Source organism: Erpetoichthys calabaricus, chromosome 17 (assembly GCF_900747795.2).
Source record: "Erpetoichthys calabaricus chromosome 17, fErpCal1.3, whole genome shotgun sequence".
Taxonomy (NCBI): Eukaryota; Metazoa; Chordata; class Cladistia; order Polypteriformes; family Polypteridae; genus Erpetoichthys; species Erpetoichthys calabaricus.
Window position 1 is genome coordinate 82,453,773 of NC_041410.2, and position 23,651 is coordinate 82,477,423.

General features: G+C 38.2%; 2 protein-coding genes and 1 long non-coding RNA gene across 9 annotated transcripts in view; 2 read left to right on the forward strand and 1 right to left on the reverse strand.

Annotated features, from left to right (window-relative positions):
- LOC114668182 (keratin, type I cytoskeletal 15-like) overlaps window positions 1-23,651 on the forward strand; it is a 158,150-nt gene that overhangs the window by 115,581 nt on the left and 18,918 nt on the right. For 2 of the 7 annotated variants that reach the window (XR_007933812.1, XR_007933815.1), the window contains one exon: window positions 13,485-13,655. The exons of 2 other annotated variants lie outside the window; for them this stretch is intronic. Coding sequence is in view for 2 of the 5 variants with exons in the window: in XM_051920911.1 (XP_051776871.1) it covers window positions 13,409-13,431 (23 nt within the window). In the remaining 3 variants the exon portion in view is untranslated. Of the gene's footprint in view, window positions 1-13,408; window positions 13,656-23,651 lie in introns of those variants that run through there. 3 more of the 7 variants (XM_051920911.1, XM_051920914.1, XR_007933814.1) reach the window with 2 other exon arrangements.
- Window positions 1-23,651, forward strand: part of LOC114667259 (keratin, type I cytoskeletal 19-like) — a 123,706-nt gene that overhangs the window by 81,137 nt on the left and 18,918 nt on the right. The window lies entirely within an intron of this gene.
- LOC127526197 (uncharacterized) overlaps window positions 1-23,651 on the reverse strand; it is a 109,207-nt gene that overhangs the window by 71,948 nt on the left and 13,608 nt on the right. The window lies entirely within an intron of this gene.

Consider the following 23,651-nt stretch of genomic DNA (forward strand, 5'->3'; position numbering starts at 1 on the left):
CTGACCTTTAATGGTGGTGCTATATTCTGTACATTAAGAGTTAAATGACTGCAGCAGGTGTGTTTTGTGACTCTAACATTCTAAGTATCCTAAAGGAGTATTTAGCATTAAAATGTACCATGTTAGAAGTCTACTTTTATTTTAGGTTATTTTTGGGGAAAAAAATTCTTCCACAAAGTTTACAATGTTTTTTCATGTGGCACTATCAAATATAAGTAACAATGTTTATAAACCATTTCAGCTATAACAGACCTGAACACCTCTCGTGTTGCTATTGACGGTTTCCATATTTACTCTTGTCAGATAATTGCTGCCATCACTGAGAATTCTCGCCTGGCCCTGAAGATTGGTGATGCTAAGCTGGCTGCTGATGACTTCAGGAAAAAGTAAGAACCCTTGAGGTTTATTCTTCTTAAATTGTTCATTGACTTACTTGATGCAATTTACTCCTGGAAGCGAAGTTTTGTATTTTTTTGGCTGCAGCTGTAATAATTCACACTGTGGTATAAAGTACTGTAATACCCTTAAAATTAGTTAATTGATTTATTGTCAAAGGGGGCACAGTCTACCCCTGGAGCATCAGGTATTAAACAGGAAAAAGCCCTGGATGGAACTTTAGTCCACTGCAGTGCCCACCTTTCTACAAAACTCACTCACACAGGGCCAGTTTGAATAAGCTGGTGTGGTGAGGGAATTAAAGCAGAGTGGAAAGAGACCCCCCCCCCCACACACACACACACAAACACACACTTATGGTGCATGATGGTCCTCACAGAGACGGGGAGCAGACCCTCGGGAGGTACATCTGTATTGTAGCAGTGCTTACCATACTGCTCAGCCTTTAACATGCAGAATTTATATGCAGAAACTTATTAAACTCTGATATGCATATTTTAATGAATATTTTATGAGGGACGTTCCAAACGTTTCTGCACTTTTTTTTTAATGCTCTTTCTTAAGAATTTCAAAAACAAATGACCTCACTTTTCTATATAGTCACCTTCTCTGCAATACAAGTTTTCCCAGCGTTGTACCAACTTTTTAATGCCCAAATTACTATTTCTCTCGCCTTCACCTTCTCCAAAGAAAATACAAATCTGCGGAAACTTTTTGACCGTCCCTCATATGAAACCTGTTAATTAGTCTTTATGACTTTTTCTCGCAGCCATTGTTTAAAGCAATCCAATGGCAATACCACTTTGCTCTTCTCAGATATGAGGCCGAGTGCATCATTCGCCAGACAGTGGCAGCTGACATCCTCAATCTGAAGAGTCTGAAGGAAGAATACGATTCCCACCAAACCAGCAACAATCAGGAAGTTGAAGCTCTGAAAAAAGAGATTGAAGAAATGACGAAACAGCATGGACAGGTATGCTTAACATAGGAAAAAGACTATAAATCCACAATGTTATCTCTTCTATAACATCAGGATGAATAATTTTGTTTTTTAAGAAAAGCAGTGTTGTGGTTTTCATATGATTATTAGTAGAAACAAATTGTTTCTGTATTGTCTCATTTTCCTTTTCCACCTCATTTTCTACATGTACATCTCTCTCTGTTACACTATTTGGACTCTTGAATAACATAAGAGGTTTGACAAATGAGAGGAGACCATTCAGTCCCCCCAAGCCTGTTTGTTAAGATAATAGCTATGCCATCTCAGTTTCTCATCCAGACACTTCTTAAAGACTCTGAACGTTTCTGCTTCAGCTCCACGACTCAGTGGATTTTTCAAGATTCCCACACCTCTTCAAGTAAAGAACGGCTACCTCGTCTTCAGTCTTTATTGCATTTTGCCTTAATGTTTGGTGGTGTCATATACTTTTGATGCCATTGCAAATTTTGAACAACTGGATTAGGTGACCACAAAGTTTACTCTGCTCGAGAATAAATAGTTTAAATTCTCTGAGTGTGTCACAGTAGGACGTGTTTTGGGTTGTTCTCCTTTCTGCAGCTTCAAATGCTGTTATGTCTGTTTTGTTGCATGGTGGCCAGAACTGCACATGATACTCCAAATGTGGTCTCTTTTTATTTACTCCATAAAATAGTCTGAGAATAACATCCCTCAATTTATTTTTACAACTAAGGGGTTTATCAGTTGCTCTTTCATTCAGATTTTGTTCAATTTAGTTTAAAAACAGAAGCTTTGATTGGAAGGCCAGCATGTCAATAAAAATAACAGACTAATTTAAGCGAATGGCAAAGTTCCAAAGACTGGCCTTTTAGGAAACAGAAAGCAGTCACCAACCTAATATTCTTTTTGTTCAATGAATACGGTCGTGCAAAGTATAGTCGGACGGAGAAATAGATATGCTTATATTGTAACTAGCAAAATACCCGCGCTTCGCAGCGGAGAAGTAGTGTGTTAAAGAGGTTATGAAAAAGAAAAGGAAACATTTTAAAAATAACGTAACATGATTGTCAATGTAATTGTGTTGTCATTGTTATGAGTGTTGCTGTCATATATATATATATATATATATATATATATATATATATATATATATATATATATATATATATATACACACACACAGACACACATAAACATATATATACATATACATATATACATATATATATACATATCTACATATACACATATCTACATATACACATATATACATATATATATATACATATACACATCCACATATATATACATATATATATATACACATATCAACTTATATATACACATACATACACACACACATATACATATATACATATACACATACATACATACACATACATATATATATACACACATACATACATACATACACACATATACTGTATATATATATATATACACACACAGACACATATATATACATATATATATTTACATATTTACATATGTATACATATCTACATATATATACACATATATATATATACATATCTACATATATATACACATATATATATACATATCTACATATATATATATATATACATATATATATATATATATATATATATATATATATATATATATATATATATATATATATATATATATTATATATATATATTTATACATATCTATACTAATTAATAAAAGGCAAAGCTCTCACTGACTCACTGACTGACTGACTGACTGACTGACTGACTGACTCATCACTAATTCTGCAACTTCCCGTGTAGGTGGAAGGCTGAAATTTGGCAGGCTGATTCCTTACAGCTTACTTACAAAAGTTAGGCAGGTTTCATTTTGAAATTCAACGCGTAATGGTCATAACTGGAACCTCTTTTTTCACAATATACTGTAATGGACGGCAGCTCGATGGCCGTGGGAGGAGGAGTTGAGTGTCACGTCATCACGCCTCTCACGTAATCACATGAAAAGACTGTGAACGCAGTAGGGACAAATGAAGGAGGAGCCGCAAACAGCGAAGAACAAAAAATTCATTAAACAATTGAGAAGGGAGCGAAACAATAAGAAGCAAGCGAGTGAAGCATACAAGCGTGTTCATAAGGGAAACAAAGCACGGTGTAAAACGTAAATTTAAATTAAGTTTATAGAAACGCTCTCGCTGCGGATTGCAATAACATATTCGCGAGATTAAAGTTTAATGAGAAGACACGAGGTATAAACGAACCACACGCCGTAGCGCAACGTTAGGGGCAACAGTTTCAACCATTCTATGATCTGCTTCTCGCAACTGAAAGACGGCACATGGCGGATGTTAGCCGACTTGCTGACCGCAACGTTAGGGGCTTCAACTCTGGCGCTGACGATAGAGATTCGATCCCGAGAGGGGATGCAGTGAGTGTGTATGCCTGATGAGCCCATAATTAGGGAGAAACACGTGTCGCATACTCTTTGCATTGTTTGAAAGTAAACTATTAAAACCATTCTATGATCAGCTTCTGGGAACAGAAAGAGGGCACGTTGTGGATGTAAGGCGACTTCCTGACCAACCACAAGCGTAACCTGGCAGGTAACCATCCATACAGTCAGATTGTGATTCAGAAAACAAATGCCATGAATGTAATCACCACGATCTACATACTGTCAAATAAACGAAACACATGCCGTAGCGTGACAGCTGTGAAAAGCGAGGTTCACAAAAAAACAGATCCTTAACAAATTGTTATTGGTATATTTTCGATCCGTTTAAAAAGGTTTTATTTTCTTCTTAAAAAATTAAAAGCAGTACTTCGCCGCAACGAAGCGCGAGAATTTGGCTATATATATCTGCTTCTCACAATTAAAAGAGGGCACGTGGCGGATTTTAGACGACTTCATGACCAAACATAAGTGTTACCTGCCAGGTAGGGTTACCACTTTTAATACAAAAAAATAAGGGACGCATACTGCAGCGGGTACCACATCCCAGTGGCAACACTTTGCAGACTCTACTTAAAAGACCCGCCTTCCTCACTGGACAGTTAAAAAGACCAATCAAACTAACGATGACATCAAGTATTACCCAATCAAAAGTAGGAAAGGAGGCATCTTCATAAAATGCGTGTGGGATGATTTGCATGAGACGCTGCTTTAAAAAAAATGATAAAAAAAATACGGGACAAATCCCGTCCCGTATTGATTCAAAACGGGACGCACAATTTCATTCTCAAATACGGGACGATTCCGTATTTTAAAGGACAGGTGTCAACCCTACAGTGCCAGGTAACCACCCATACAATCAGATTGTGATTCAGACTAGGAATGCAATGAATGTAATTACCCCGATCTACATACAAGGCGAAAGTCTTGCAACATTCAAAGATGATGGTTTGGGATAAGTACACCATGGAACATAAAAGAGCTTATGAAGCCTTGAACCGAAAAAAGCAAGATCTCAGAGATCGTAAAAAAAAAAAAAAGGAGGTAATGTCGTTTTACTCGCTGTAGATTTTAGTCAAAACATTACCAGTTATTTCATGAGGGAGACCAGGAGATGAACTCAACGCGTGTTTAAAATCCATGCTTCTCCCACGCTCGGTTATATGTCGCGTGTTCTCGGGTAGGTACACCAAAATATGTATACATTTAACCATGTAATGGGCAAACAAAAAATGAGGTATACCCGAAGGCACTGCAGTAGTAATTAAATGTAACTTTACTTCTTAAATGTTAATGTTTTACTGTTTAATAATTTATATGCTTCTTATATGCTGTTCAAATTCTTTTATCAAAATACCAGTGACAGCGCAATGCACGATAACATGGAGTGAATACACCATACGCATCCGCCCACGGCCGCCCTGGTGTGCGCAGATAGGAGTTGATTCTACAATAAAATAAAATAAAGATAAAAAGAGTAATACAATCATCACCCATAAAGCGGATAGTAGACGTGACGTGCTATATGTGTACCAGACTTCAAGTCAATAGGTGAAACGGTTTGCGAGCTACAGGTGATTTAAAATCCTGGACAGACAAAAGAATAGCCACGGTAGCAAATTACAGAAGAAGATTTTACTGTTTAATAATTTATATTTATATGAAATGTGCTTCTTATATATTACTTCATATTCTCATATGATAATGATGTTAATGTTGTTTATATTGATTTCTATGTTATTGAAACTGCATGTATGTGTGTATATGTATGTATATATATATATATATATATATATATGTATATATGTATATGTATATATATATATATATATATGTATATATGTATATGTGTGTATACATATATGTGTTTATATATATATATATATATATAATATGTGTATGTGTGTGTGTATATATATATATATATATACTAGCAAAATACCCGCGCTTCGCAGCGGAGAAGTAGTGTGTTAAAGAGGTTATGAAAAAGAAAAGGAAACATTTTAAAAATAACGTAACATGATTGTCAATGTAATTGTGTTGTCATTGTTATGAGTGTTGCTGTCATATATATATACATATACACATACACATATTATATATATATATATATATATATATGACAGCAACACTCATAACAATGACAACACAATTACATTGACAATCATGTTACGTTATTTTTAAAATGTTTCCTTTTCTTTTTCATAACCTCTTTAACACACTACTTCTCCGCTGCGAAGCGCGGGTATTTTGCTGTTTATCTATATATATAAAGGAGAGTTGTGATCCGAGAGACTGTGTTTGTGTGTTTGTGGAGGGATGGAGAGTTAAGGCGGGTGTTGGAGTCACGTGATCATCTCCCCTCCCATTCACCTCATTTCATTCACTTCATTTCGCTCCGAGCTGAGCTCCGCAGCTGGCGCGGTCTTGCTGTTCTTGATTTGCTTTTCAAATGGCCAACTACAGTATACGTTGCATGCTCAAGAGTCAGCTCAGCGCACAACTTGGTCATATTACAACCGGAGGGGCGAACTGACAACATGGTATACAAAGAGATCCTTAACAAATAATTATTGGTATAATTTCCCTCAGTTTATTATTTAAAATTTTAAAGCAGTACTTCGCCGCTGCGAAGCGCGGGTATTTTGCTAGTATATATATATATACACACACACACACACACACATATACTGTACTTAAGTAACAGAGACACACAGAAAGGTATTAATCACACCTTTGAAATTGTACGCCTATTTATTTAAACGAGGCTATTGCTGAAATCAACAACGGCATATAAATATTCAAAAGTTAATGCTAGTTCTACTAGATGATGGCAAATTGCTAAGTTTAAATAGTGGACATCATGGCTGTCATCATAATGCTTCCCACTTATTCTCTGCTCTTTAGAGTGTGAGTATTCTGAAAGAAGAGATGTCCGGCACCGTGAGTGTGGACGTCACCACCACTGAAAGCCCAGATCTAAAACAGATTTTAGATGACTTACGTGCAGAGTATGAAGACATCGTTCGTAGAAACAAGGAGGATCTTGAGATGTGGTTCAACAAGCAGGTAATTGGCGGACAAGTCCTCACAATCCTGGTGTTCATTCTGGGGTGGCTGCTCCACCTGTGTTTGGAGACCTTTTTGTAAGATAATACTTTTCTTTTTTTTATTTTTAAAATCAGTATGTATAATAATTTCAATTATCAGAGAATTTTTATCATCAGCAGAATGCTAAGTCATGACATTATTGCTTTGAAGAAGCTTTTGCTTCATGTCTTTTTGTGTTTTATTCCAGTATACATTCTCCATTTGTATTTTCAGTTCTAAATTTTTCCCCTTGAGATGTAATGTGTTCCACTTGAGCTTTATAATGGACGTAACTACAGCAGGAATTTTTTGGAACTTAGCAAGGGTATGGAAAGTTGCTCCCTGCATTGGGTTTGGTCATTGAAATGTTGGTTTAGGGCTAACATTTTTCCCCCTGTGGAATTTACTTACTGACACTTTCTGTACTTTATTTTAACTCAGGCAGTGCCAGGTAACCCTGCTACAATAAAAATGCCGGAGGAAAACCACACTGTGATATACATATAAATAAGAACTAAATAGCTAGACACAGTGGCGCACGTTTAGTGTTCCCCATTTTTAGAGTACACATTCACACAGTATACTCAACATCCATATCCATACTCCTACTGGTATATACAAATACACAAAGTTGGACTCCAGCTATGTCATCTAATGACTCAATGATGCCACCCCTCTGTGCTCTCCAGCTCCTGCACTCCCACTCAGTACTATCCTGTTTCTTATCCACAGGTGGAAACTAAGCAAGCAGCAGCCATCCAGGAAACAGATGTCAGTGAAAGCTCAAAGATAGAAGTGACGGAGCTTCGCCATCAGAACCAGAGCCTACAGACAGAGATGGACACCTTGCTGGTCTCTGTGAGTAACTTATTGTGCCTGCATGTCTCTGATGACAGAGGTGTTGTGGCCCATTTGGTGTCAGCCAAATGTACAATAATAATATTTTAATAAGGTTTGTTCACTCTGATTGCCTTCAACAGACAAATTTGCCCCGGAGGACAAATAAATCTCTATCTAATCTAATGTAATCCAATCTAATCATTAATAATATGCAGCTTCGGCTCTTAAAAATTTAAATGAAGTCTTAGTGGACCCCCATAACACCTCCAGCTTTTGCTGATGTCACCGGCCCATTCCAGGACACAGAGCTTCATTTATTTATTATTTTATTTTCCGTCCAGAAAGGCACCTTGGAGGATAACCTGGCAGCAGTGAATGGCTGCTATCAGATGGAGCTTCACCGTTACGCTGCCTTGGTGGGCACCATGGAGGGGGAGCTGATGAGCATCCGGAACAGCATAACCTCCCAGTCTGAGGACTACAGGCACCTTCTGAACATCAAAGAGAAACTGGAGAAGGAGATCGCCACATACAAGCTGCTGCTGGAAGGAGTGGAGCTGGGCGCTGGTGGAGCCTCATCTGCCATGTGAGCTTCTCTTCTGCCTCCTGCTCTCCTCTGCTCTCTTTTACTTTCTTAGAGTTGGAAGGCATAGAAACCATTTTGGAATATGCCTCTCAAAATTTCACCTTCATAAGAACTGAAAAAAGAATATAATTTATAAAATTGAGATTCTTTTCTTTAATTTAGAGCCAGTGACTTAAAGCCTGATGCCGCATTGAATATGGGTATGGAAGGGTATTACGCATATTAAAAATATATTCTTTCCATCATTGTCAATAATTTTGCAACTTTTAGATGGCAGGGCTTTGCAGAACCATTCCAGTAATTCAGGTTTTTAGAATTATCTTCATCATGAGATATTTAGAGAAGAATAGACAAGTTGTCTCCTTGTTCTGCTTCCACATTTGTTTCCACCACCAGTCAATGAGCACTGAGGACACTGAGACCCCTAAGGTGTCTATTTTTTCATCCAGCGTCCACTAAGCCCATGACGCACTTGAGATGGCTAAACTTCCACCCAACGCCCACACAGAAAAAATCACCCATTCACTTAAAATCAGTATGAAACAAGAAGTTGTTGAGACAGCCAGACTTTAGCCTGCTGCTGCCAACTCAGCACACCTCTCCAGCCCCACGAGCTTTAATGGACTTGTATGTTTCTGCTCTGTCTTCTCGTCTTTCAAGTGAACAGAAAAGACAGCACTGCTGTTGGGTGAAACTGGACAGAAGTTGGGAGGAACACTTGGTCACCTGAATATAGAGTTACATTATTTTAGCAACAGTATGGCATTCTGAAGATAACCCCACAAACTCGCTGCTCTTCTCAACCTCAACCCACTTGTCATTTCTCATCTTCAAATGAATTCCACTAAGTAAGCCGAGTGCTCACAGTGTGAAATAGAAAGACTTTAATATAAATTACTAAATAAGTGCCTGTACACAGAATCCACAGTGCTGTGCAAACACCTCTCTCACATTCACTTCAGAGTTTTTTTGGGTTCAACTTTAGACAAATGTTTATTTCTGAACCCAAAGCCCAAGACCCTGACTTTCCACCAATGAGATGAACCTTTAAAGGTTTTTGTGGACCGTTCAATATTCTGAATCAAAGTAGCGTGATAGGGGCCAAAGGATAAAAAGAGTGAAAAAGTGTGAAAAGCAGGAAATTGTCAAGAATTTCTTAGGATCCTACTAGTAGAGGGATGGGTTCACTGTGTTATTTCTTTTTTTTTTGTTCCTCTAGATTTTCACTGCAGTTATTTTTAGGATTAATAATTATTCAGTATGAAGTGTGCTTATTTGGTCTATTTCATCGTTTGAATTATTATTGTCATTTTTGCTGTTTCTGATTGTGATTCCTTTCCATGAATGCAGCTGTATTGCTTACAAGCAAATGCACCATTGTCAGGAACTGCCTTGACATTTGAAAAAAAAAAGCTTCATTCACATTTTTCATTCATATGTGACAAAGATGTGAATTGTTGTAGAGGTATTACCATGAAATCAAATATTTATACTGCACTCATAATGGCTATTTATCATCCAGATCATTCACAGGGCTCTCTCCAGTCCTGTTTCCTCTTCTTTGGGTCTCTTGTTGCTATGTAGAGGGAATCAGCAGGGAAATATGTGCTGAAACCAGCAGCTCTGATCTTTCGTTTCCTTATTCTGTTCACACACGGCGTACAGTGAAATGATGTGATGCTGTGGAGCAACCTGACCTGTGGGGCACAATCAGGACAGACAGATTTGAATCAGGCAGGCAAAAATCAGAATAAAGTCACTTCATTACTGTGAGAGCAAAGCCTTAAAAGACTCCTGCTTCTTCAGAAAATAAATTTTTAATGGTAACAACAGCATGAAAAAATATTAAATGTGTTACAATGGTAAATAAGGGAATGAAAAATTAGGGTACTATTGTAAATGATTTTATCAGTGAGGGACACCCAACTCCATTATTGGTGTGGGAGGATTCAGTGTTTGTGCTACTGTCTCTTTAAAGTGAGCAGAAACAGGGGGTCTGGGTGTGATGGACATTAAACGAGCCTTCAAGAGGCTAGAATGAAAAAAGTCATCTTCAGATTATGCTTGGCGTTCAAAGGGAAATGTTGTTTGTTCAGAGAAGAATGTAGAATAAATACTCTCTCTCTCTATATATGTATTCAGTTCATACAACTTAAAACCTTCACATCCCAACCCACCACTGTTACTTCTGGTGTGCCCCAGGGCTCTGTCCTGGGGCCTCTTCTTTTTATTATTTACCTTCTTCCCCTTGGCAATATTTTTCGCAAATATAACATTAATTTTCACTGTTATGCTGATGACGCCCAGCTCTACCTTGCTGGTAATCCCACCTCCTCTTTTCCACCACCCTCGCTTATTGACTGCATTGCTGAAATTAAATCCTGGTTTTCTTCGAATTTTCTTAAATTAAACAGTGACAAAACCGAGGTTCTCCTCATTGGTTCAAAATCATCATTATCCAAAACCAATAATCTTTCTCTTATTATTGATGACTTTGTTGTTTCCCCATCATCTCAGGTCAAGAGTCTGGGTGTCATCCTCGACAGTACTCTATCCTTCCAATCTCACATTAATAACATCACCCGGTCTGCTTACTTCCACCTACGTAATATTAATCGCATTCGCCCCTCCCTCACTCCTCACACCACTGCCATTCTTGTTCATAGTCTTGTCACTTCTCGGCTGGACTACTGCAATTCACTCCTCTTTGGTCTCCCGAATAAATCTCTTCATAAGCTTCAGTTAGTCAAGAATTCTGCAGCACACATCATCACTCAAATCCCATCTATTCACCATATTACTCTGGTCTTGCAGCAGCTTCATTGGCTCCCGATTAAGTTTCGTATTGATTTTAAGATTCTACTATTAACATTTAAGGCCATCCATAACCTCGCCGCTCCATATCTGTCTGACCTTCTTCATGTTGCCATTCCATCCCGTAACCTTAGATCCTCTTCCTCCACCCATCTGACCGTCCCTCCCGCCCGTCTAACCACCATGGGGAGCAGAGCTTTCAGCCGTTCTGCTCCCAAGCTCTGGAATTCATTGCCTGCGGATCTCCGAAATATCAAATCATATTCATCCTTCAAATGTAAACTTAACTGTTTAAAATGGCTTTTTCTCTTTCCTCCTGATCATAATGGTTTTGTTTGGTTTTAATTTCTAGATTTTCTGATGTTTTAAGTTTTTTATAATTGTGTCTTTTATTTATTTAATTATTTATTTATTTATTTATTGTTGTTCGGTGTCCTTGAGTTCCCTGAAAGGCGCCTTGTATAAATAAAATGTATTATTATTATTATTTATGTGTATATCTATTGGATATACTGCTGCAAAATTTACATCTGTTTTTCTGCAGTATAGCATGCAAGGGTATGTGTGTTTATATATACATATTTATTTATTTATTTATTTATTTTTAATTGAGTTGTGTGATTAACTGTTGTGTGTATGTTGATTCTATCACCAAAACTGGAGTTAGATTCCTTGTATGTGTGCATACCTGGCCAATAAATTTGATTCTAATATACAGTATATATATATTCCATAAGTAAAGCCTTTGACTAAATGTTAATAATCTTAAACATCTTTTCCTTTTATTCATAGCAGTGGCAGTGTTACACAAACCACAGAGGTAACCAAAGGTAAGATGTTTGTTTTCAACCCTACAGTGTATATTGAAAATGAAGGAAAATAACTCAAATGTATTCAAAGAAAGGGAGAAATTCAAGCACTTTCAAGTTCAAGTAGTAACATCAATGCTGTATTACGGAAACACTTACTGCTCCTCTGAATTTCACGAATTAATCACCACAGTTATATATACTTAAATTAACCTCACATACACATAAAATCATATATATATGTGTGTGTGTTTACGTGTAAAAGAGTGGTCTATGCTATGCACTTACAATGTAATTGAATTTCTTTTATTCATGTGAACTAATATAATAATATAATACAATGATATGCACAATGGAAAGCACTGCATCCTCATGGGTCCAGTACGCGGGTTTTAATCCTTTACGTGGTCCACGCCAATGTGGTATTTGCATGTTCTCCATATTTCCATTTAGGTTTTCCCCTATATACTCGACTTTTTCTTTCATATCCTCAGTGACAGGCATGTTAGTTTGCTTTGCTTTTCCAAAATGGCTTTGTGTGTGCAGGAGTGGGCTCAGTAATGGACTGGCACATCTTTAGTGCTGCTTTCTAACTTGTGCCCATTACTGCTGAGACAGGCTATGGCTCAATTTAAATTGGATTAAGTAAGTTTGAAAATATTATTATATTATATTATATTATATTATATTATATTATATTATATTATATTATATTATATTATATTATATTATATTATATTATATTATATTATATTATATTATATTAAAGACTATTTACTTCTTGGGCACAAATGGGATGAGAGTTATGGAGGCTGACAGCCATGATGTGGTGCTGGCAGCGAAGCTCCTCAGCAGTCTGATGGTCGATTTCAGAAGATCTCAGTTGTTACACCGGCATACGCAGCACAAACCTGACAAAGTGTCTGAAGAGAGTGGAGTTTTAGTTATTTTAGGTGTTTTGTAGCACCAATGTTTTTGTTCTCCATTTGTTAATAACAGCCTTCTCAGACCTGCGTAATTCAAAGAAAATTTATTCAAACAAATTAAACAATGAGGGATGAACAACACAGCATAGCATAACATTCTGAAATGTAAAGAATAAAAAGTTAAGTAAGCAAGAAACAAATAAATTAATGAAAATATAAAATAATAACTGAATAATATCAAAAGAAAACGTAATCTTTTACAGACAGGCAATGGTATTTATAAAGAATATGCATAGCTTACTGGGTTACACAGAAATCAAAAAATAAATAAGTAAAAAGATTGTGAATCAGCCAATGATAATTTGGTGTTGTGTTTCACAGAATAAAAGCCCTCTGTATACATTTTAATATGAAAAATAAGAATAAACCCAATAATTCTCTTATAATATTCAGTACTGCCCCCTCAACCTTACCCCCATTTACCATTAGACCCATTTGACTTCTCGGCTGCTCCTCTAACGTTGTCTTTCTCTACTGTGCACAGAGGTGAAGACAGAAGTCAAGTAATAACACAATGGAGACCTCAACTCCATCATCAGAGAGAAGATGAGGCTCAGCAGGTGACTTCTTGAACCTTTAAAACAATTGAAACGTGGATAGAAAGAGAAGCGTCTTCACTTGGCTTGGGTTTTTAGATCCTACTTGGTTTGGGGAATTTTCTTGGCTCTTTTGCTACTTGGGAAAGCAATGCTAGAATCCTGTGTGACAATAAAGAATTATGCAGCATATAATGTAATGTCATTGTGTTTTTTCTTAATAGTGCTGAACAGCATACTTTATACTGTAGAGCTTCTGTCAAAGTAGCTGCACAGGTAGTTGGTCTTTTAGCAAAGCACTGCTGCTTGGTGCCCCTCCATTGGTGCCCTTGGGGCAACTATAAGCTCATCAGGTTTTAGCCCCCCATAGATGTCTTGCCCCTTTATCCCCAGAACACCTCCAGGTGGTGAGATTGTAACAAGGAAGTCTCCCTGGTTTCTCCTAATCTGCATATCTTTGGAAAGTGAAAGGAAACCACTGAAGACACAGAGAGAACATGCAAACTCCACACACACACTCGTAATGCTTCTTTAATGGCAGATTGTGTTTCTTTACTGTCTTGTAGTTCATTGTAGAAGTATTATTTGATAAATCACCATTTCATTTTGGGATTGGTTCTTTTCATATGAAGGCAGTTCATTGTGCTTTGAAAAAAAAAAAACTTCCTAATACCTGGAAAAAAATCAAAATCTTTAATGTATTGTGCTCTACCTACCAGAACATCCATCCATCCATTTTCCAACCAATCCCAGCCAACACAGGGCACAAGGCAGGAAACAATCCTGGGCAGGGTGCCAACCCACCGCAGGACACACACAAACACACCCACACACCAAGCACACACTAGGGCCAATTTAGAATCGCCAATCCACCTAACCTGCATGTCTTTGGACTGTGGGAGGAAACCGGAGCGCCCGGAGGAAACCCACGCAGACACGGGGAGAACATGCAAACTCCACGCAGGGAGGACCCGGGAATCGAACCCAGGTCCCCAGATCTCCCAACTGCGAGGCAGCAGCGCTACCCACTGCGCCACCGTGCCGCCTACCAGAACACTAACAGATTAAAAAAAACAGGACTTATCCTGCATTATTGTATACAGCAAGAGTCCTTTTAAAATCATGAAGCCATCATTATTTCACAAGTCTTTTACCATCTATTCATGGTAATTTACTCTATGGAGCCTGTTAAAGATCTAAAGAAATAAAAGTTTGTTTCTGGAACCTTCATGTGGATGGATCTTTTGGGACCAAAAAACGGTTCCCCTATGGCGTCGCTCTCAAGAACCACTCTGGCACCTTTACTGACTCACGTAACTCACACACAATAAGTGTTACTGTACCGGCTTCACTAAACGGGCACTCTCTGAGTACAAACAAAATGCATATCATTTTTGGAAAAAAAATGTAAAACAATTATAATCGATTAGCTTTAAAACGACAAAACACATGACACTGGTATTAAGTGAATAATATATATATACAGTATGTATGCAATATTAATATAGTTGGCACCCTGCCCAGGATTGTTTCCTGCCTTGTGCCCTGTGTTGGCTGGGATTGGCTCCAGCAGACCCCCGTGACCCTGTGTTCGGATTCAGCGGGTTGGAAAATGGATGGATGGATGGAATATTAATATATAAATATTAACCTGCATGTTTCTCATGGCACTTTCACACAGCCTTGCAAGCTAAAAGACTGACGGTGTGAACTGAAACGACTTTTAACAGACGTTTTGACTGATTCCTATAGAAATTAACACAATTTTACAGAATGATATAATCACAATTATACTGTAGCGCCCCTGGGTCCAGATATGATGAGGGTGTCACTAGCCCTCTGGGTCGATACAATACAATTAATGCGAAGTATAATGGCAGTGACCCGTCATATATGTGTGGAAGAGGGAGCAAAAAAGTGCAACTTTCAAAATATATAATAATCCAATAACAACTTTAATAATAATCTTCATACTGGTATACCATATAAGACACTGACGTGGTAAAGTGAAATTGAATCATCAACACGCCATCAGGACTGCGACGTTACATCTAGAATGTTCTGCTTGAACTCGCTCCAAGTGTAAGCATCTGACCAATGGACTTACATTATAAATTGCCTTAATATACCACAAAACTCTTCTACTGCCCGCCATGATAAATGCCGTCATAATTATACTCTTCACATTTGATTAAATTTCATTTTGTTACCGTCGCGACTTTTCTGCAGCCACGCTCCACTATTTCGCGCTTGCGCGCTCTCACACTCTCTCTCACTTTTTAAGGTGGCATATGAAGATGGCACAGGGTGCACTTCCCGAAAGCTTCGTAGTGCTAAATCCTTTGTTATCTCATACTTAACGTCGTTCGTTAATTAACGAGTATTTCCAGATACCCACCCAACTAAAGTAGTACTTAATCTCGTTCGTAAACTAACAAGTAAACCAAGGTATTGGTTATGTTTTACGCCATTCTTTACACTTTGCCAACAATTCTATCTCAGAAAGACAGAGGTAACTTTAATTAGATCACAAGAAACGATAACGTTTTTATTTGGGCAACAACAACAACAACAGCAACAAATGATAATAATAATAATAATAATAATAATAATAATAATAGATCGATGTTGCGACATAAATAAATAAAATATTTAGAAAATGGATGGACGGACATTGTATGCTATATATTAGTGTAAAGGGTGCCCTTTGTAGCTTTAACACCAGTACTATTTGAGTGCATATCGAGTTTGATTGGTTAACTCATTAGGCTATGTCATCAGCCATATCTTTTAAAGTCAGAAGGTTTATCAGATTTCAGGATGAACAACGACAACGACTGCTGTTCAGAAAATTGTGCATTTTTTTTTATAATAGAGCCGTCCAAGAAGACATCTCATAGGTCTCAAAGGTGTTTTCCAGGCGGACACAAACCCCATGGATCTCCTCAGTAATCAAGAATTAATAGAGCAAGACGGGCTGCGCAGAAGTGAGATAATAGATCTCCTTGGTCTGGTGCTGGTTGAATTGGAAAGAGGAACATGTCCAAATGTTGCCTTCAGACCTGCAGTGCAGGAACGCGCCCGTCCCAGCAGTCACAGGGCGCCAGGCAGGAACAATCCGTGGGTGTGGAGCCACCCCGAGCAGAACTGAGGGACTGAGCAGATCCTTCATGCAGTCTGTTGATTTCCTACTAAAGTATAATGGAGTTTTTCTCAGGTTTTCCCAGCAGGTTTGAAGAAGTGAAGCAAAACTGAGTAACTTTTAAAAGAAACACCGGTGAAGAGTAAAATCAGCTGAGCTGATTAATGTTTGATATCAAATAAAGTGAAGTTCTGTATTTGAAAACATTCTTGTTCATCATGGCGCTGGAGAGTAGCAATGTGTTGCATGTTGATCACACAAGTAGGGAAGATATTAGCTGTACGCTGTACACTTCACAATACTACTAATCACTACTACTACTACTACTAATAATAATAATACTATTGTTAATATAATTACTACTGTTATGGCTTCTATAACTATTACTACCACTATTAATACAATTACTACTACATCTACTACAACTACTATTAGTATACAAAAATAATTCTACTACTATAACATCTAATACTACGACTGCTAATTATAATAAAACTAATACTATTTCTACTACTACTACAACTGACGCTAAGACTAATACTACACAATACTTCTACTAGTGCTGATGCTAATACTACTCCTTATCTACTCCTACTAATATTACTTTGACTACTACTACTTCTAATAGAAACACCATTGTTACTACTTTTACTATTACTACAAGTCATACTAATACTGAATGTACTACTGTAACTCTATGTAGGCAAAGGTTTTATGTGTGCCACTGTGATCTTTGAGGGTTATACAAACACATTATTTTATTTACATTGGGAATCCAACTACAGGGTGAATCTGACAGGGAGATGAGATAAAGTCCAGTGTTACACAATACTGAAGTGCTGATGTGCCCTGTTTGGTCATGATCGATATTATCACCAGAGTCGCTGTCAACTACTTCAGGGTTTCTCAAACTGATATGGCCAAGCAAGCAATCTCTGCAGTAACCTACCCATGTTTGGAGGTTGCATGTTCGAAAAAGGGGTGGCACAGTAGGTAGCGCTGCTGCCTCGCAGTTAGGAGACCCAGGTTCACTTCCCGGGTCCTCCCTGTGTGGAGTTTGCATGTTCTCCCAGTGTCTGCGTGGGTTTTCTCCCACAGTCCAAAGACATACAGGTAAGGTGCATTGGTGATTCTAAATTGTCCCTAGTATGTGCTTGGAGTGTGTGTCGGTGGCCTGGCACCCTGTCCAGGGTTTGCTTCCTGCCAAAAATGTTTTCCTTCACTCTGTCTCGAAGTTGGACAAGTGCTGATTGCAATAAACCCAGAGTGCATCTGCTATGGCCAATTACACCTCTATTTCTACTATTATTTTATTGTGAGTATTAAACTGATATCAAAAATAAGCTAAAGTATAATCTTCCATTGGTGTTACTGATTCTTTCTTCCATATAGAATCACCACCATACTGCTAGGGAAAGATATAAGACATATGTTGGTGTAGTAAAGACTGCAGTTTTGTAACAAACCTCTTTCCAGGAAGCATGCATCCCCTGCAGGGTACACTATAGGACTACTGCTATTAAAAATAAAACAAGTTATAATAATTCTAATTTGACAGTTACAACTAATAATACTACCTCCAATACACTATTACTTGAACTACACCTACTACTATTTCTTCTACGAATAACAGTAATACTACTATTACCACTGCTACTACTAATAATATTAAAATGGCTACTACTACTAATACTTTCACTACTCTTATTACTACATTAGAACTTCAACACAACTTACTACTACTACTACTACTACTAATATGTCTACTACTTCATCTTTTTCTTTCATCTGCTCCCATTAGGTGTCACCACAGTGGTTCATCTTCTTCCATATTCTCCTGTCCTCTGCATCTTGCTCTGTTACACCCACCACCTTCATGTCTAATTCTTTTTCTACTACTATTTATATTTATATGCCAAGACACTGAGGTGTATTTACTTCTTCTTAAGATCTGCTCTTGTGGTCCACTGTTAAGAATAAAAGGCTTATGTTTGCTCTTTGCCCAGCTGTACTGTTATTCAGTAAATGCTAAACTGGCCCCATTGTGTGTGTGAGTTGGACTGGCACCCTGTCCCGGTCTGATTCTTGCCTTGCACCGGTACTTTCTCAGAGAGTCTTTCATTGCCCTGTAGCCCTGCTCAGGATAAGCAGGTTAACAAATCAATGGATGGATGAATGGATTGATGGATGGAATTCACAAAACAGACGGGCAGCAGTGCTAAATGTACTAAGATGAGTTTTCTCACACTTTCTTAAGTTAAGTGGGTTTGACAATTGTATGCAAAAAAAAAAAACACATTTACCATATTCAGTTCATTGTGTTATCCTAATACAACTTATCTGTAACTGTTTGGTTGAAATTTTATTTTTCACATAAATATTTTGCACTGAATTGTGAAAAGAGTTTTAAACTTTTGATTTCAAGTACATTCTATTAGAACAACAACAACAACAACAACATTTATTTATATAGCACATTTTCATACAAAAAGTAGCTCAAAGTGCTTTACATAATGAAGAAAAGAAAAATAACAGACAAAATACAAAATTAAAATAAGACAACATTAGTTAACATAGAAAAGGAGTAAGGTCTGATGGCCAGGGTGGACTGAAAAAAACAAAAAAAAAAACTCCAGAAGGCTGGAGAAAAAAAATAAAATCTGTAGGGGTTCCAGGCCACGAGACCGCCCAGTCGCCTTTGGGCATTCTACCTAACATAAATGAAATAGTCCTCTTTGTAGTTCGGGTTTTCACGGAGTCACTTGATGCTGATGGTCATACAGACTTCTGGCTTTTAATCCATCCATCATTGTTGGAACATCATGGTGCTTTGGGTAGATGGTGGTGGCCTAAGCCACCACCAACAGGACACCGGAAAAGAAAACAGAAGAGAGAGTAGGGGTTAGTACAGATTTTGAATGAATAGTTATTATAATGAATTGGATATACAGAGTATCAGGATTAAATTACAGTGAAGTTATGAGAAGGCCATGTTAAAATAATGTGTTTTTAGCAGTTTTTTAAAGTGCCCCACTGTATCAGCCTGGCAAATTCCTATTGGCAGGCTATTCCAGATTTTAGGTGCATAACAGCAGAAGGCCGTCTCACCACTTCTTTTAAGTTTTGCTCTTGGAATTCTAAGGAGGCACTCAGTTGAGGATCTGAGGTTACGATTTGGAATATAAGGTGTCAGACATTCCGATATATAAGATGGGGCGAGATTATTTAAGGCTTTATAAACCATAAGCAGAATTTTAAAGTCAATTCTGAATGACACAGGTAACCAGTGTAGTGACATTAAAACTGGAGAAATGTGTTCGGATTTTCTTTTCCTTGTAAGGATTCTAGCAGCTGCATTCTGCAGTAGTTGCAAATGATTGATGTCTTTTTTGGGTAGTCCTGAGAGGAGTGCGTTACAGTAATCTAGCCGACTGAAAACAAATGCGTGAACTAATTTCTCTGCATCTTTCGATGATATAAGAGGTCTAACTTTTGCTATGTTTCTTAAGTGAAAAAATGCTGTCCTAGTGATCTGATTAATATGCGATTTAAAATTCAGATTACAATCAACGGTTACCCCTAAGCTTTTTACCTCCGTTTTGACTTTTAATCTTAATGCATCCAGTTTATTTCTAATAGCCTCATTGTATCCATTATTACCAATCACTAAGATTTCGATTTTCTCTTTATTTAATTTGAGAAAGTTACTATTCATCCATTCTGAGAAACAGGTTAGACATTGTGTTAGCGAATCAAGAGATTCGGGGTCATCAGGTGCTATTGATAAATACAGCTGTGTGTCATCAGCATAGCTCACGTTATGTCCCGAGATAATCTGATCTAATGGAAGCATGTAGATTGAGAAGAGCAGCGGACCCAGGATAGAGCGGAACACCATATAGGATATCATGTGTCTTTGAATTGTAATTACCACAACTAACAAAGAATTTTCTCCCTGCCAGGTAGGATTCAAACCAATTTAAGACACTGCCAGAGAGGCCCACCCATTGACTAAGGCGATTCTTAAGAATATTATGATCAATGGTGTCAAATGCGGCACTCAGATCTAAGAGGATGAGAACAGATAAATGGCCTCTGTCTGCATTTACCCGCAAGTCATTTACTACTTTAACGAGTGCAGTTTCTGTGCTGTGATTTGTTCTAAAACCTGACTGAAATTTATCATGAATAGCATGTTTATTGAGGTGCTCATTTAACTGTATAATGACTGCCTTCTCTAGAATTTTACTTAAGAAAGGCAGGTTAGAGATGGGTCTATAATTTTCAAGAATTGAATTGTGTATTCAAGAATTCAAGAATAGAAATCTCCAAGTTGTATGGCACTAATATTATATTTTGATTTCCTGAATAAAGGGTGGCATTTCCAATTTCTGGTGAGTTTCACACTATAGATTTGTAGATACTAAAGTAATATTTTTCTTTCCCACACCATATTAAATTAATAAAACTTGATAGTCATTGACTTAATTCATTTACCTGCACCTTAAATACACAATGCTGGCAGGATGGTTAGTGGTTCTCTCTCATGGCTCCTGTACCTGGGGATCACAGGTTCCTCATGTGGACTTTGTGTGTTATTCCTGTTTCTGTGCCAAGGCCACCAGCAGCTTTTCACAGACTTGCCAAGTAAGGAAACTGTGCCAGTGTGTGTGTGCTTTGAGAGCTCAGTGACACACTCAGGTCCTGTCCAAATGTTGTTCCTGCCTTCCACTATATGCTTCCCGTAGAGGTTCCAGCTCAATGTGCCCATGAGTCTATAAGCAGGTGTTATCAGTGTTTTGTAAAAATATGCAAACTAAATTTACTTAACTCAGTATGGCACATTATGTAGCAGTGGTACCTCACAGATCCAGTTTCTTGGGTTTGAATCCCCAACTTGTCATATTCTGTGTCCATTTTCTATGTTATCCCTGCGTCTCTGAAGGTTTTATTCCAAATACCCCTTGCAGTTTTCCTTATACATTTGTGTGTGTGAGTGCAGGGCCCCTGCTGTTTCCTGCCTTGCAGCTAATGCTGGAGGGGTGGACTGGATTAAATGAAAATTTTCATTAATTTCTTTCCTGAAACCTTATTTGGTGCAAGGATTCATGGAGCAACCAACAGTCACCAATTCTAGATTAAGCTGAAGACACATGAGCCACCTTTAAAAATGTAAATGAATTTAGGAAACATGCCAAATCAAACTAAATATACAAGCGAGGTGACCTGTACCACCACTGTCTGCATTATTTGACCACTGACTTCAGGGGGAAACGATTTCTGCCATTCTAGAAACGGTTGTCTTAAAAATTTAAAATCTTGATGGTCTCCTGTGCTCCATTTTTCAGTTCATCACCTTTAATTTCTGATCATCAGACTCCTCTTCCTCGCACCGTCTTCATCCTGTATTAAGTTCAAACATTTGAATGATAAATCTCACCTCCGATAAGTCATTTCTTTAAGGGATTTCATCTTTTACCAGCTGATTTAAATAATGAATTATGTTTAAATCGTATATGCAGCACACGAGTTAAAACAACAGCATTTTTCATGTGTTATGTGTCATTGATTGGTTTCTAAAGCCGCCTTCCCCTCAGTGTCTCACTCAATCCACCCAGTGTGCCCCATGGCAAGAGTGCGTGACTGCAGAGCCAACTGCTTTGCTGCAGATGGGGCGAGTCAGCTGTATATATAGCGCCCTGGCATCATTGGAGTTCACACTGCCGACCGCTGACCGATAGACTTGTGTCGGTAGTTTCTTCAGGTCCTCATCTCAGACACGCCACTTAAAGAACGACAATCCTCCAGCGTTTCCTCCTATATTGTCAGAGGCGGGGTGAGAGTATGTCTGGTTTAAGACTGCAAAGATCCACAGCTAATGGGGGTGGTGGTGGAGGTTATGGTTGGGGCGGGTTTGGTACTGGTGCTGGTTTAACTGCTGCCAGTGGTTTGGGAACAGGAAGTTATGGTGGCGGATCTGGTAGTTATCGTGGAAGTGGAAGTGGTAGTGGTAGTGGTAGACCTGTTGGAAGTGGTTATTATGGTGGTAGAAGTGGTTTTGGTTTAACTGCTGCCGGTGCCTTTGGAAGTGGTGGAGGTTTTGGTTATGGTGGTAGAGGTGGTGGTTTAACTGCTGCCAGTGCTTTGGCAGCTGGTGGAGGTGGTACTAGTGGTGTGGGTGGTGCTGGAGGTTTTGGTGGTGGTGCTGGAGGTTTTGCTGGTGGTGGTGCTGGAGGTTTAGGAGTCAGTTCTGGAGGTTTTTTCTCAAGTAGCAGCATCAGTGGTGTCCCATTTATGTTAAATGAAAAGCAGCAGATGCAGAGTCTGAACGACAGACTGGCCACCTATCTCGATAAGGTGCGCACCCTTGAAGCAACCAACAAGGACCTGGAGAACAAGCTCAAGGATTTCCGCACAAGTAAAGTGGTGAGCAGGGATTTCACCTTGTACCAGGAGCAGCTGAAGACCCTTCGTGACCAGGTATGCATACTGTGTGCAATGTTTAAATCTAAGATTTGAATCCAAGACGTCACACCGCAGATACAGGCTGGTGCGACCTTCTCAGGTTTTACGTAAGTTGAGTCTGACGGTCGTTATGTGAAATTAGTGACCATAACCCTAGAGAAGAGATGTCATTATACAAAATGTTATAATCACTGGCAGAGTATCCAGTAAAGGCTGCATTCTGAATAAATGTCCCAAAGATATCTTATTCACCATGCTCAGTAGAACATTTTAAATGTCTTCGAAAATATACAACCTGTAAAGATGATGCTTCTTATTTAATATTCTTTCTTTAAGATCTCACCAGCAGCATAAAACAATCGTAATATACTCAGTTTGCGTTTATTTTTTACATCAATACAAATTAACTCATACAGTACATCCATCCATATTGTACCTGCTCTGCTTGGATATGCAAGACCACCAAGATAATAAAAGTAATTGAAGTACAAGAACACCACCACCTGTATCTTTACTGAGGGGCTCTCATAAGAGAAGGGTGAGAGGAACCAAAGGTGATAGGGGACAATGTCGTGGCTGGTGCA